The 15,470-nt window shown below is 39.9% G+C and overlaps 1 protein-coding gene across 1 annotated transcript in view; it reads right to left on the reverse strand.

Annotated features, from left to right (window-relative positions):
- The window catches only part of PCLO (piccolo presynaptic cytomatrix protein), a 383,857-nt gene that overhangs the window by 182,181 nt on the left and 186,206 nt on the right, over positions 1-15,470 (reverse strand). The window contains exons 5-6 of the mRNA XM_081243593.1: positions 7,184-12,251; positions 4,799-6,816 (exon numbers count right to left, since the gene is read on the reverse strand). Coding sequence (XP_081099719.1) covers positions 4,799-6,816; positions 7,184-12,251 — 7,086 coding nt within the window. The remainder of the gene's footprint in view (positions 1-4,798; positions 6,817-7,183; positions 12,252-15,470) is intronic.

Raw genomic sequence — 15,470 nt, forward strand, 5'->3', positions numbered from 1 at the left:
AATGTCTGGTTATATAAAGTTGTCAAAAATAGAATTTGGCTTTGGGGCTGTGACTTTGATACCAGAGTGATAAGGTCTAGAAAAGAGATATAGCTCACCTCTTACAGACACAGGGGAATATTACATAACTCAATAAAATGATCTCTGATAACTCCCTGCACCAGTTATGCCCACTCTGTATTATTTTATGATTTTATGTTAATTAGTGCTAATTTAACCAATTACATCTATGAGATATCTTAGGCCTAAGCATGAACTCAAAGTGTCGGTGAAAGACTAACCAGATGATATAGACTCCTGCCTTGAAATTTGTGTGTCAAAAGTGTAAACACAGTTCCATGATGGAAAAACTCTATCAGAGTTAAAGGATCTCAGATAGTTGGATTCCTATAGAGTAGGAATGTAATAAATTTAAATCTCTGATGTTTAAAATTGCAGAATTAAGACAAATGTTTGGAAACTCCAGGAAGAGAGATTTTACCCACGTGGAAGAACTTTGTAATAATGAAAGCTCTCCAAAAAGCTTGGAAGATAGTTACTAAGAAAAAAATAACTGAGTATGGAAAGAGGACCAAATGCAGACAAAGCAACAAACCATAAAAACAGTCTACATTTGCCTATGAACAAACAAAAAGGGCAATATAGTGCTTTGATGTGTGTTATGGGTTTAAAAAAAAAAAAGTTTGTTGGAAGTCCTGATACTTAGTACCTCAGAATGTGAAACTACTCAGACACAGGATCTTTACAGGTAATCAAGTTAAAACAGGTCTTTAGTGTTGACCTAATCAATAGGACGGGTGTCCTTATAAAGAGGGGAACTTTGGACATAGACAGACACACAGAGAGGGAAGACAATGTAAAGAGACACAGGGAGACCACAATTACAAGCCAAGGAACGCCAGAGGCTAGCAGAAGTTAGGAGAGAGACCTGCAACAGCCCTCAGAAAGAACCAACTCTGCTCACACCTTGATTTTGGACTTCTAACCTCTAGAACTGTGACAATACATTTTTGTGGTTTAAGCTACCTAGTTTGCGGTACTTTGTTATGAGAGCCCTAGCAAACAAATACGATACTTGGGCAAGAAGAACAAAATGATCCCAGTGGTGGGAGGTCAAGCATGAACTCTGCCTCATCCTGTATGTTACCACAGTGTCTGGAAAAGAGCAATGAATGGATGAATGAGATAATGAGTGAATGTAAGCACGAATAAGTTAAAAAATGAATAAACCTGATGGGGATTTAAATTGGATTTTTTGGGAGAGCAGAGGAAATGACAAGATAAAAAGACAACAAGCATGGTACTGAATTAGCAAGAAGAATCAGAAAATGTCCCATAAGCCTCAGAAGAGACTAATAAAGAATAACTGTCAGGTTCTAAGTTTAGCATTTTAACCCTGGCCAGGTTACTGGTTTATTAAAGAACCACGATAAAGGCACTAGCCTACTCTGGGCTTTCCTCCTCATCTGTAAGGTGGTTGGACTAATAGCTAAATGCTATTTAACTTGTGCTCAGTTGTTTCAAATATCTATTCCATAACATCTTACAGAAAAACCCAGATGAACATTTTGGCCAACCCAATACATAAAAATAAACAAAGTGGAACTGACACTTTAAGCAACGGAGGTATCAGTTTAGATTATCAACAGGACTTGCTAGGATGGGTCTAGATTGTGGCAATGAAAAGGTAAGCAGCCAGAGTCTTTTAATGCATGTCTTAACCCATTGCTTCTATGCTTATAATCCTTCCTTTAATACATTTATTCAATAAATATTGAAGGTCTGCTTTGTGCCAGGTGCTGTTCTAGGCTCTTGGGACTACAGAGGCCAACAAAGTAAGATTCCTGATCTTGTACAGGTTATGGTCTACTGGTGAAGGAAGATGACATTTGATTAAATATATATTAATAAGTAATACACACAAATTTAGAGGGTGCAGGGATTCATGCTGATAGACATTTAGAGAATGAGGTAAGGAGAGCTTCTTTGTTGAAGTGAAATTTAAGCAGAAACCTGTACACAGGAGCAAGCCAGGCAAAGATCTGGGGGAGAGAGAGATCCCACCAGGGGTCCTGGGTGGGGATGAGGTTGGCACATCCAAAGAAAGGCAAGGTCAGGGGTTGGAGCAGAACGAGAAGGGGGGTAAATGTAGGAGTGACCAATGAGGTTGTGAGTCGGGACCACATGGGTCCTTGTTAAGAAATTTCTAATGTATCCTGATGAATCTTTTGAGAATCTACTGGAGAGTGTGTGACAAAATCTGATGTACACTTAGAAAATCACCCTAGGTGCAGTTCGGAGAATAGACTGTAAGGAAGGCAAGGGTGGCGAGGTCCATGGGCTAGGGCACAGAGTAAACAGAAAATGATGCTGGCTTGGTCTAAGCTCCCCACAGCCAAGGGAAGTAATCCAAACTTGAACTCAGCAAATCAGATCCCCTGGGACCTAGCCCTTCCTTATCTTTCCAGTTTCACTTATAATAAGCCCCTTCCTCCTCCTCTTTGCTTTATGTCTGTTCACCAGTCTGAACCTTTGCACATCTGTTTCCTCTATTTAGAATAACCTCTATTTTCCTCTTCATGGTCCAACAGAGATCTCACCTTCCTGTTTTAGAACCTCCACTTTGAAACATTTCCTGGAACTTCCAGCAAGAGGAGAAGTTACTATAGAATCTCATATAATATAAAACTGATCTTTCATGCTGAATTACAAGTGTTACTATGTCGAACTGGATGGTGTAATTTTTTTTTCAATTTTATTGGTGTGAGAAAATTAATGATATAGAATTTATTGAGCTAAACAAACTCACAACACTATGAATATCACTTAGGTTATTCTTTTCAGTACAACTAACATTTAGTAATTCATGCTTATAATTGAGAAACTCGTTTTAGTTTAAAACACTCAAAGAGTGTTTAGAAATTTGCCAAGAAATAAATTTAAAAATTCACATCTTAGAATCAGAGTATCTAAAGTGCTAAAAACATTGCCTGTATATAAAATGGTCTACCTTGTGTGTGCAATAAAACAGTATTTTTGAGTCTGTATACAATTATTCCATATTAAAGTATGCATTAAGTGTGACCAATTAGAAAAAGGAACTACTGGATTGTGCTCCAAGGCTCAATACACTTAGGATTTTCCAGGCTCAGAGTATTATTTGGTAATTCTGTTCAACTTCTTTTACGATTAGACAGTTAATCAGTATCGTTGGTACAATCAATAATACAACTTATACAACCCACTGTATCTTTCATTTTGTACTTCTAAATCCAAAGTGAATACTGTGAGGAAAAAATACTGACTGACACCTGAATCTCTTCTATCCCAGAGCTCATTTGAATTAAGGGTATAGGGCTATACGTTAAGTAAATGATGAATACACCAAGTGGAAAAGCCTGTTCTTTCTAATGACAGAAGCCTTGAATATAACTTTAAAATACTGTTTAAAAATGTATTTTCAAAGGTTTCCAAGTAACTCTTTGGATGAGTTCATAGGGCACAGCTGTAAAAATAAATACCTATACATTACAGCCGAGTTAAAAATATTTCATGCAATATATTTAATTATAGAAACAGTTATACATTAAAACAAATCTCTGTAAACTGAACGAAATCTCAGTGCACCAGTGGTTCCCTGACTTAAAACAGTTATGACCTGTCCCCCACATGAAGACAGTTACACACTGTTTGAGAAAGTCCACAATAACAAAATGCCCCTACGAAACTAGAAAACTTGTAAGAAATTTTAATTTATTAATATGACTATCAATATGCCTATATACCTAAAAATTGACTTACAGTTACATATAGTGACATATTTTTCAGCCCACAGCCAATGTTCAATGTATATGGGTTGCTGGCAACAGAGTGATATCTCAGAAAAATCTATTTAGATGTTTCGGGGTTTGAAGATCTTAGAGTTCAGAAGCCAGTGCATTAGGGGCACTCTTAATCTGAACATAAATCTAGTTTTAAATACAACTATCAGATTTATCAATAACCTTCTGAAGAATTATATATTAGGTTTTAAGTAGGATACACCTTCTTTTATACCGGATTATTAACATTTCTTATTTTCAGCTATAGAGATCTTCACGAATGTGTCCAACATACCTATATATGTTCTTTTCCCTTTGAAGCATATTTTAAAATAATTAAAATCTATTATTCAAAGGAACATAAAAAATTATTTTTTCCTCTGTAAGAACTAGGACTAAGGCTTATCTGAGGTAGAATAAGAAAGTTTCCAGAAACAAAATAAGCATGGATGAACTATGAAGATTATTTTACACTTTCTGCTCTAGAAATGCTCTCTCTGGAGCAACAAAGGTTAACATTCTGGAGGAAGGAAGAATAGACTGATTAAATGATCTCCACAGATCTCCCCACTAAAGAATTCCAGTATCCATGGGTTTAAATGTTTGGTCATCCTTTGCCTTATCTATTTATGTTCAATGCTTATTCCATCATACTTGAATATGAATATTAATTGTACTTACCAAAATCAGTCTACAATTGACACCTGGGAGATTTCAAGATTAGAACAAAATTTCAATCTCATTACATCATAAAATGATAACCTTCTCTCTCATTTTTGTCTCACATAATATGGTCTTTTTTTTTTGGTATTTCTACATGGATGTATACTTTTCTTTCCCCCAAAATTTCTAATGAAATAGTCCTCACTGAAATTTAGAATTAGGCACCCGGAGCCTTTACTGCCTCCTAAAGTCTGCAAACACACAGTTAGTATCAACTCATCCATTGTCTTCTAACTGAAAAGAAGCACTCTTACCGTGTAGCCCTCGGTATACTGAAAAGGAGCCCTGGAACTTTCGTCTGCTGTTGGACTCAGAGGCTTGGGGTCAGACATGGAGCGTTGCATCATCTTGGCTGTCTTAGGACTTGCTGGGGGAACTTTAGCCATATCGGGGTGCAGTACTTTCTGTGGACTTATATCATCAGGGAGGGGTTTCTCATAAGGTACAAAGGCTGATTCTAAGGCTTTGCCTGGTGAAAGTGGTGAGATGGGTGAATAAAGGACTTTTGGAGATTTGGGTGGGGAAGGAGCCAGCTGTAATGTGGAATCTGCCCGAAGGTGAGATGAATAACCGATCTCTAAAGGTGTTGGGCGTTTCTTGTCTTTGGGTGGAGATGTGGCACCCAGATATTGAGGACTTTGTGTGTCTGAATCTGCTTCTGTTTGACATCCTAAACTGCCCCCTTTGTAAGTCTTTTCTGGTGCTGAAATGTGTTTAATTATTTCTACCTTGGCATCCACGCGTGCCCGTATCGAAGGCGTTCTTATGGTTCCGACTGGTTCAGTTTGCACAGATATCTCTGCTACTGTTTGAACTGCTATACTGGAGACTTTGGAAAGGAGTTTGGCCTTGTCTGCCTCTGTAGTGCTGTCACCGTATTTCCCTACACGAGCTTTTCTCCTTGATCTAGTAGGCATATCCCATTCATCCTGATCTTCATCATCCGTTTGGACGCTTGTATCGACACTCTTTTTAGTTCTCCTTCTCCTACTCACGTAACTCCTATCCGCTGCATCTTCATCATCAGTTTGTACCCCGCTGTCCACTATCTTTTTAAAGCAGCGGGGATCATCTGCCAGATTTTCCCCCATCTCATCATAGTGGCCACGGACTTTAGCTCCAGAACTTCTCTTTTTGGGTTGCTTCTCCTCTTTTACAACCACGTCTGTCAGAGGTATTTCTGAAACAGTACTCAGGATACCAGGTGGGGCAATGTACTGAGTAACCCCATCCGACTGAACTGTGTACCATCCTTGGCTTTGTGGTATTTCAATTGCCACCACGGCAGAGGCTGTGGTGGTTGTATCTTCGGTCGCCCAAAACTGACCACCACCTTCTGGGGCAGCATACTGACCTTCCAGAATGGCCTGCTCTGTAGTGGTTTGTGGAGAAGCAGTTCCAGAAGGATCATAGTTATACTGGTAGATCTGGCGGATCTTTTGTTCCTCGAGCTGCTGGTGAAGCTGTTGCTGCAGCTGCTGGATCTGCTCCAGCTGCAACTGTTGCTGCGCTAACGTCTCCTGTCTCATGATGAACTGGGCTTGCCGCTCCTCTTCTTGCTGATACAGGAGGTGCTGCTTCATTGACTGCAGCTCCTCCAGCTTTTTTTGAACCATGAGCTTTTCCTGTTCTCGGAACCTTTGAATTTCCTGCCGTTCCCACTCTAATTCCTCAGCAAAACGCTGCTGCTTAATTTTCTCCAGTTCCAAGAGCTCACGCTCCAAGTCCAGTTGCTGTTGTTGCTTATCTTCTTCGGGGACGATTAAAAGTGCACTTTCCTCTCCCACCACTTCAGAAAATACTTCAGACGCTGTGGTTAAAGTGGGAACTGAGTCCATCATCTCAGCTGTCAGAGTTTCCATAGTGATAGTTTGCAAACTGGCATTGATATCAACACCAGTGACTGCAATGTCTGTTTCAGATGCCCCTGTTGTCAAGAAATATGACCTAGGCATTGGCTGGCTCTGGTGCAGGGCGGATAATGAAGTCACAGTGTCAGTTGTGTGCACACCAGACAAATCCCTCATGGTGTTGCTGAAAATGGAGCCAGGTTGTGTGGTGATAGCAAATGTGGAAGGAATTGGAGTTGCTACTGAAGAATAGACAACACCATTAGATGACCTCAAAACACTCCCCACACCATACTGAGGTCCTGGAGGTGGAGTCATTCTTGCTGTGGAATACTGTGGGGTACTAATCCCAACTCCTGAAATGACTTGTCGTGTTTCTGGATATGGACCTGTAGTCTTGCTTGAATAATCCATTACCTCACCTGAAACACAGGGTAGAGTTACAGTCCAGTTCCCAGAACGAATGATGCTTTTGGGGTTGGAAAGCCCACTCAGTCTTGAAGAACATAATGAACGGGACGGCATGCAAATCCACAGGTTAACCTACCTAGGTGCGGAATAAAAGCAATGTTGAACATGCAGGCACATGCAGGCGACTTTGCGTGGAACAGGTTAAAAAAAAAATGAAGAAACAAAAGCGCACATGTACTCCAAAATACGTTGCCAAAACATCCAAAGAAAGATGAAAAGTAACAAAATTGGGAAAGGGACCACATTGTCATCCTGAAATGAGATGAGGAACACCGTAATGATATTCCAAGGAAAGGTCTGTTGCTACATCATACTGACCTGTAGTAATTCTCCCTGAAGTTAGATCTACTGCTGCATCAGTTCCTCCAGAATAATCAAAAGCATTCTTACTTTTATAGAAAAAATGTCCAGCTTCTGCTAAATTAGTGTCAGACATGGAAGGTTTCATTCCCCCAATCCCTCTATAACCATATGGCCCTGCTCGATCATACTGATAGTGATCATCCCTATAACCAAAACGATCCTCAGGAAGAGTCGTTGCAGGCTGCTGTGCCGTGCAGCTCCTCCCAAAAGGTAACTTATAAACCACATCACAGCACACAGCTCTTCTTCCTGCAGTCAGATCAACAGGTTTTTCATCATCTATTATTTTGGTCACCACATTTGAAGTAGCTTCATCCATTGTTACAACAGTTCTATGAGACTTTGAGGTACTGAGATCCACTACTTCTCCATCAGTGATGCCCTGTGATGTGGTGCTATCAGTCCAACCGTTTGTGACACCAACAGGAGGTGCAGTCATGGTTTTCGTAAGAGCTGATGTCATTGGGTGTACAGAAGTGGTTAAAGATAAGTTTATTGGTGCTTCCTCCCTAACTGCAGGAAAGGCCTGGCCACTTGGTACCCTGCATGGGGGCTCTACATGCTTTGATGTAGTGAGTTGGAGTGGAATTGCTGTTGTACGTTCTAGACGCACTAGGCTTTCTGTGCCTGTGGTGTAGCTTGAAGTAGCTGTGCACGTGACAACAGTCACTGTCTCGGTGACCAGGGATACTGGAGTCACTCCTGATGAAGTTGCACTGAGATTTATAATAGAGGGCTGGACAGCACTAATTTGTCTCCCATACATTTCACTTACTGTGGTCTGCCTCTTCACATCCATCATGGAAGCAGAAAGATCCATACATTTTTCAGTTACTTTAACTTCTACTTTGGGTACTGTACGCAGATCAATAGCATCACCAACAAGTTGCAACTTAACATTTTCTTTATACTGTTGCTTCTCTAAATGGAGGTGATCTAGAGCAAGAGGCTCTGGAGGAATGGATATAGAGACACTGCTGAGACCAGTACTAGCAATTGTACTTTTGGCTGTTGAAAACTCAGCCTTGGAAACTTCAGTTGGGAAAAACTGTGTAACTGAAGTTGGGGGTTCTTGAAATGAAGATAGTGTTGTGACAGGGATAGCAGAAAATGTCTCCAAAGCTCCTGAGATGTACAGGCTCTGTCGTGAAGAACTTGAAATTTCTGTAGCTGTCATAGGAGGAACTACAGAAAATACTGGCTCCGTGGAAATCAGGTCTTTGGAGGGTGATCCCAAGGGCCAGCTGGTAATAACTTGACTCCCTGAAGAATCTGTTGGAGTCCCAGGTTCAGATGGCAATGTGATAACCACATAAGTTTCCACGAGGGACTTGGAAAATCTTGGCGAGGACTTGTCAGAGTAAGGGGAAAGTGGAGAGGTAGGGGAAGGCAATTTATAATCTGCTGAAGTCACTAAATTTAATGTCATAGTTGAAGTCATAGGTAGACCTGTTGGTTTGGGCTGCGTATCTGTTGGTTTTGCGGTAGCGACTGGAGGTTCAGGAACTGCTGGTTTAGGAGCAACTGGAGGTTTGCTTGGCTCAGGTCTATGTGTAAATACAAGTCCAGATGGAACTGAAGATGGCTTAGGGGGGACAGGAGGAGGTACAGTGGTACATATTTTTGTTATAGGTAACCCATTACTTCCTGGAGCAGCTGTGGTCTCTACTGTAGCAACAGAATCTACTAGAGGTGTAGCTGCAGTAGTCGCAGTCACTGGAGCTGGAACCGTTACCTTTTTTTTAGGATGAATAGTTGGTTTAGGTGAGGTTGGTGGAGGAAGAGGTGGGGGAGGAGGAGGGGGTGGAGGGGGAGGAGGGGGTGGGGGAGGAGGAGGAGGGGGAGGAGGTTGGGCTGATGCGTCCAAAGAAGAACTTCGAAGGAATGGACGAGCTTTAGTTGGAAGACAGGAAATAGAAGGAGTGCCAGATGGCAGCTGAGATGCAGGCTTTGCTGGACCAAAAACGTCTTCAGATAAAAAGCATGTAGTTGAAACCTGCTCCTTCATTGGAAGGGCTGTTAGAGAAGAAGGTGTCTGATCAAACAGAGTTTCAGATAGGCTAATTTTTGTTAGTTCAGCCTCCGACTCCTTCCTTGTATCTCTGTAAGCTTCCAAAACTTCCAGAATAATTCCATCCCCTGTTTCCTTCTTGGCTTTCTTCACTGGGTCTTTTTCAGATACAGATAAGTCAGTGGAAATAGTGTCAGCAATTAGCCCCTCAAGTTTAGTGCCTACAGTTTCTATGAGAGAAGGTTCCATATCAGATAAGGAAATCACAATGTGATCAGCACTAGTTCTACCATCTGGTATGGTAGTCCGATCTAAAGATATGTCTTCTGGATAGTCTATAATGCTGCCTGGGAAATATGTTGATGAAGAAATTTCCTCAGAATCTTCAAATTTAGTTACAATGTCCACTGGCTCAGTATAAACTGTGGTTATGCTATCCAGGGTAGTAATGGGCGAGGAGCTATCTGTGGTACAAACTGAAGAGACAGATGATGTGAGAGAGGGTGTCTCAGAGGGTGGGGCAGATGTAGCACTTTCTGAAGGCTCAGAGTAGGTCAAAATCAGTGACTCATGAGCAATTATCTCTTGAATTTCTCTTGTATAATCAGTCACATATTCATCCTCAATTTCTTCTGTTGAAAAATGTTGGGTTATTTTAACATCTGGGATGGAGAGTGTTGCACTGCTGGTTGAATCTGTAAGAGATACTCCTGAGAGAACACTTGATGTCAAAGATGCATCAGGCACCCTGTCAAAGTCCACAGTAGACTCTGTCATATCATCCCTGATGGGGGGCTGGGTTGGGCTGGATCCAGGTGTTAATTGCATCTGTTGCCTTTTTATGAGTTCTTCATAGGCAGCATCAGCATCTAATAATTGCTTTTCTTCACTGGTAGAAGTTACCATACTACCCAGATCCACAATCTCATGGCTTTCTGGGATGATAAAAGAGCTTGAAACAATGTCTTCTTGAGGCAAAACAGCATGTAAGCTTTCTAGCTCATAAAACTCTTTCTGAAGGTCTGTAATTTTCTGCATGGGATCTTTATAAATCTGTTCTGGAAGTCTTATTTTTTGCTCTCTCCCTCTCTGCTGTAAAAATCCATTTTCTTCTTCTTGCCTCGTGAGCAGACTGCCATCAACGGAACCATTATACGTGTCCTCTACTAAAGATTCATAAATATAATCCTCTATTAACATCCCACCGTACAAAGGCTCTTTTTCAAACATTTCGTCTCGTTCACTTGCAGCTGGAAAAGCTTTATACTTCTGGCTTTTATGCATCATTTCTTCATACATCTCCTCAGCGCTTTTTAATGCCTTTTGGCTACCTTCTTTCTGCATAATAGATTGCTCATCTGTCGGTGAGTATAAAGACACAGCTGTGGGCAATTTATAAACTTTTTGTACTTCGATTATCTTTTCTGGGCTTATTTCAAAGCCTTCCGGGTCTGACTCTATGCTAGGTGAATATTCAGAACAAGAAGATCGATGAAGCTCCTCCATTTCTGCAGCCTGACGTAATTCTTCTGTTGGAGATGCATCTTCGATGGGAGAGAGATTACTGGGTGGTGTCTTTGGTCTTTCCCTCCTTCTCTGAGCTCGAAGTTCATCTTTGTCTTTCTTTGATTTCTTACTAGAACTCTTTCTTTGCTGCTGTTCTAATTCCCGTTGCTTTTCTTGCTCCTTCAATAATTCTTCTTCCTCTCTCAATTCTTCTTCCTCTGAAGAATCTTCAATCGTAGGTAAAAGAGGGCCATGTGATCTGTGTCGAGCTTTGCGCTGCTGTTTGCTCTCTCCTTTTTTGTGACTTGGGCTACTGTCGCTGTCCTCATCAAGTGACGAAACTGATGTAGGGGATGTGCCAGGAGTGAAGCTGGAAGCATGAAGACTAGAAGATCCTTCCCCCCTTGACCGATCTTCCGGAGAGTCTGTCAAGCTTTCCATTTCTAATTCTGGCTCTTCATCAAAGTACAAAGCTGTTTTTTTCTGTGATGACTCTGCAGAGTATTTATCTGCGATTGTGCTATTGAGTTCAATCGTTTTGAATCGACGTAGCCCTCCTCCTCCGGAAACTACAAGTTCTTCACTCTCCTGACTTTTAGTTTCTCTGTATTTAAGTTCCAGACTTTCATCAAAGGTCTCATCATCTTCATCATGCCACGAATGGCGTCTCCCTGCATCATCATCAAAGCTTGCACTACTTTTTCGCGTCAGTCGCCTGTGTTTCCCTGCTATTCCTTTTCCCTTCCCTTTGGTTTCTTCCTTCTTCTGGCTTTCAATACTACTACTAATCTCTTTGAGCTGGTTCCTAATGAACTCATCATCTTCAGAACCTGAAGCATCTTCATCAGCACTCATTTCTATGATTTGCTTTCGAATGAAGTCTTCCTCTTCACCTGATCCTTGACTATCTTCATGTTTATATTCATCACTGCTTGATGAACCAACACTAGTTCTCCGTTTTCTTTGTGGAACAGGTGAGTTTTCACTTTCGCTACTGTCTTCAATTGAATCATAAGGCTGTCTTCTTGTAGGCAACTCATCAACAAATTCAGACTTTTCTTCATGGTCCTTTCTGGAAGGGATGTCTTGTTGGCTCTCTTTCTTAACAGTGTCTTCTTCTTCTTGACTTTCTTTAAGCTCCTCTGAAACTGTAGTTTCGGCTAAACTCTGAGTTTTCTGTTGGTCCTTAGGCTGCTCAGGAGAAACCTCGCAGGGTTCTGTTTTCTTTTCTGCTTTTTCTTCAAGTGTACTTGCCTGAGCTTCCAAAATGGATAGGACCATACTTTCTAACTTAGCCAAATCTGAGGGGCTGGATGGGCTGCTTTCTTGTGAAAAGGAGTCCTTTTTGAGTCCCTTGAGCAAATCCTTTTCATCACTGGGAATAAGACTTGGAATTTCACCAAGCGAACTTGATATTCCGTCAGAAGAATATCCTGTGTCACTCAGACCTTGTGGGCTTTTCGGCTGCTGAATACTTGATGTGTCTGATTTGTCATCTTCCTTTTCCTAGCAGGAAGGAAAAGATACAGGAAAACTTAACATGGTTAAACTAATAACATGGCCTCTCCATTACTGTCAAATAACTATTACAAACTGAGGAATAATTATAGGAATTTTTTCAACTATATAACAGTATTTTTTTTAAATCTGTGAGCACAAAAAATAAAAGTGGTTGATACATATAAAGGTTAGTTTTCATTTAACGTAAGTTTAATTAAATGTCTATTCTCAATCACAATTGATTTTATTTCATTAATGTTGTATCCTTTTACATCTCAATACCATTTTTCTTCAAAAACATGATTATCTTTCTTGGTACATTTACTTTGGTAAAGAGTTCAAATGGTTGAAGAAAAATTTTAGTAAGTTTCCATTAACATAATTAATACTTTTGGATTATGAGGACAGGCAAACAAAGAATCAGAGGATGGGCACTGTGCTTGGCTCCAAGTTGCATGGGATGTTGAAAAATTTACTTAACAGAAACAAGCAGGTAACATGGCCACAGTATAATACTCATCTCACCTACCGCAAAGGACTTTTTTTTTTTTTTGAGAGAGAGATTCGAACAAGGCATTGCCTTTTAAGTACACTTTGAAAGATGTAAAACACTGTATTTTACTTGGTATGACTGTTAATATTATTATTCTGTATCACTTGAAATGAATGTTTAGAAAGTGTAAACTTTGAAGAAGCTATGACATAATTGGTCTGACTCAAGGTTCTAGAAAAAGAGAAATATCGTTATTATTTTTCTAGAGTTGTTAAATCACATTTATCTTCAGCATCCCATCTCAAAGAAATTTAATAAATTTCTTATAAATATCTTCAGATTTTAAAATACTTGGAATTTTACCTTCACACAATTTCAAAGTCAGCTCCCTTCAACCAGCACAATAACTAACTTGTGAATGTGAACAGGGGCTTTCCAGGGAGCTGGGACACTTCAGATACATATCACAGTCTTAAACAACTGCTTTCTTTGGGCTGTGATGAGGCCATACCAGCAGTTTGCTTTAAGAATCAGAGAGGCCTTAAGCGAAAGAATGAAACAGAAACTTTTTTGCATAAATCCAAATTAAAAATACCTATGGGCAAAATGAAACCCAAGTGATCCAGTTAGTTTCCATGTTTTACAGATAGTGTCAAAATAACCCCACAGCCCTATGGAATGAAGAGGTTAGAGGAAGAGTTGCAGGAGGACATGCTCTGTCTGACCCTGGCCTATGAGGTCACCTGGATTCTACTAAGTATGTATCTTGAACTAACCATCTTGATATTTTCAGTGGGTGTATGGCCATGGGTTTCTCCTAGCTATCCACAACTCGAATGAACAGATGTAAGGTTGCACAAAAAATAAATACCATGCAAACACCTCTTTCTTCCTTCTTTCCTGCCTTGTTCCTTCCCTACTTTCTTCTTTCATTCTTTTTTCTTCCTCCTTCCCCTTCCCCTTGTTCTCAAATATAAAAGTTGTTGGGTTGATACTCATTTTACATTCATTTCCATCTCAATATCTGTCTTTATTATGTATGGCTAGGGATGTATCTTGAGCATATAGGGTAAAATGCACATTATATGGTAAAATGCTTTTTGCTGAATTTACAACATGGCAATTCAGAAAGACAGTCTGATACATTCTTTACAACTGTCCTGCAAAAGCAATGAATACTCTTTGGTTTACTAAGAATTAACTTTCCTAGACCATTTCAGATGTCTTTCCAGAAAAGGATTACTTATCTGCTGTTGTGAGACTATAGTAGTTGGGTTGACAAGCACGCAACTAATTGGTTTGTTTCTCTTAAGAGCTACTACACACAAGAAAAAAAACAGGTAAAGCATCGTTTTCATAAAATCTTTCTGGATGGTCACAGTGGAAGGATATTTCCACCTCCTCACATCCCACACAGTACCAGCACAATATTTTGAGTCCAGTATGCTTTCTATGCCTTTCCTTGTCTGCCTTCCCACCCTTCACTAAATCACAGTAAAAACCGTAACCACAGGGGTGGGGTACCTAAGCTTCTTGTGGAAAAAAGGTCAAGAAAATGATCTTTCATAATCAAATTTTGATGGTGTCATTTGTGTTCTTTATTTTGAGTCTGCACATATTATAAAACATAACAATGTAATAAAATTATACATATAAGGAGGAAATGCAATTGTGGTTACATATAACAATTCATTGAATATAATAAAGAATAAATTATAATTGTATACAATGAACTCTGAAGTTTCTACTGACATTTTACAAAAATTAGACTAGGATCAGACATACACAATGTAACAAAGGAAATTAAGATACACTAGACAGAAGACTCAGACGCATAAACATCAAAATCCCTACCCTACAATCCCCCTCATGTGCCCTTCTGGATGTGTTCATGCTTTCTTTCTTTTCTCAGTGCTATGTTCTACCCACTTCTCCCTCTTGCCACTTTCTTCCTGGTCTCTTTCCTCTCCTCCTCACGGGATTCAATCATCATTTACCTATGATGATGCCGTGATGATTTTTTCACCTAAATGACTTCCTCTCCATATTATAAGGTGGCAAAAGTCTGCAAAGATGTTGCCCTACAGGTTTGTGGGTCTAAGATAAAGTGTTTGGAGTGGTTAATAAGGAAATCAAGTTAAGTGACCAAAGGGCATATGGCTGAACTGTTTAGAAGGAACAACTGGTCATGTACTTATTGTACCATGAGATATTGAAAAAATTGAAAATGTCAATTTTTCTCATACTAACTACCATGGGTATAAATTCCCCTGACAGAGGTGAGTAACCTTCTACTTCATTACTGTTAGCTTGTTAACTATCAGATAATATACCAACTAGCCCTTTTACCTCTTTAAGATAGCTACACATTCCTCTTTTCACCTGCTGCTGCTAAAATTAAAAAAAAAAAAAGCTGTTCTTCATATACAGAGATCAGCATACTGAGGTGTTTATGTGTCCATCCATTTACCCTTTCTGCAGCTCTCCACTCTCATTTGTGAGATATCTGGGTGAAAGTTCTAGTGCAATTTATTCCCATGCAGGTTAACTGGTCTCTCATAGATTTAAAATCACAAACCCTTGCTTTATTGAATAACATTCCTTAACGAGTGAATAATTTGATCAAATAAGAAAGAGTAGCTGGCACTGAGAAGAATGTAAAACATAGCGTGTAAGTTGGGTCTGGTTTTCTCTATTCAAACTTCAAATGGATATCTGAAGTACTGTAACTC

This window comes from Mesoplodon bidens (genome assembly GCF_964165515.1).
Source record: "Mesoplodon bidens genome assembly, chromosome: 9".
NCBI lineage: Eukaryota > Metazoa > Chordata > Mammalia > Artiodactyla > Ziphiidae > Mesoplodon > Mesoplodon bidens.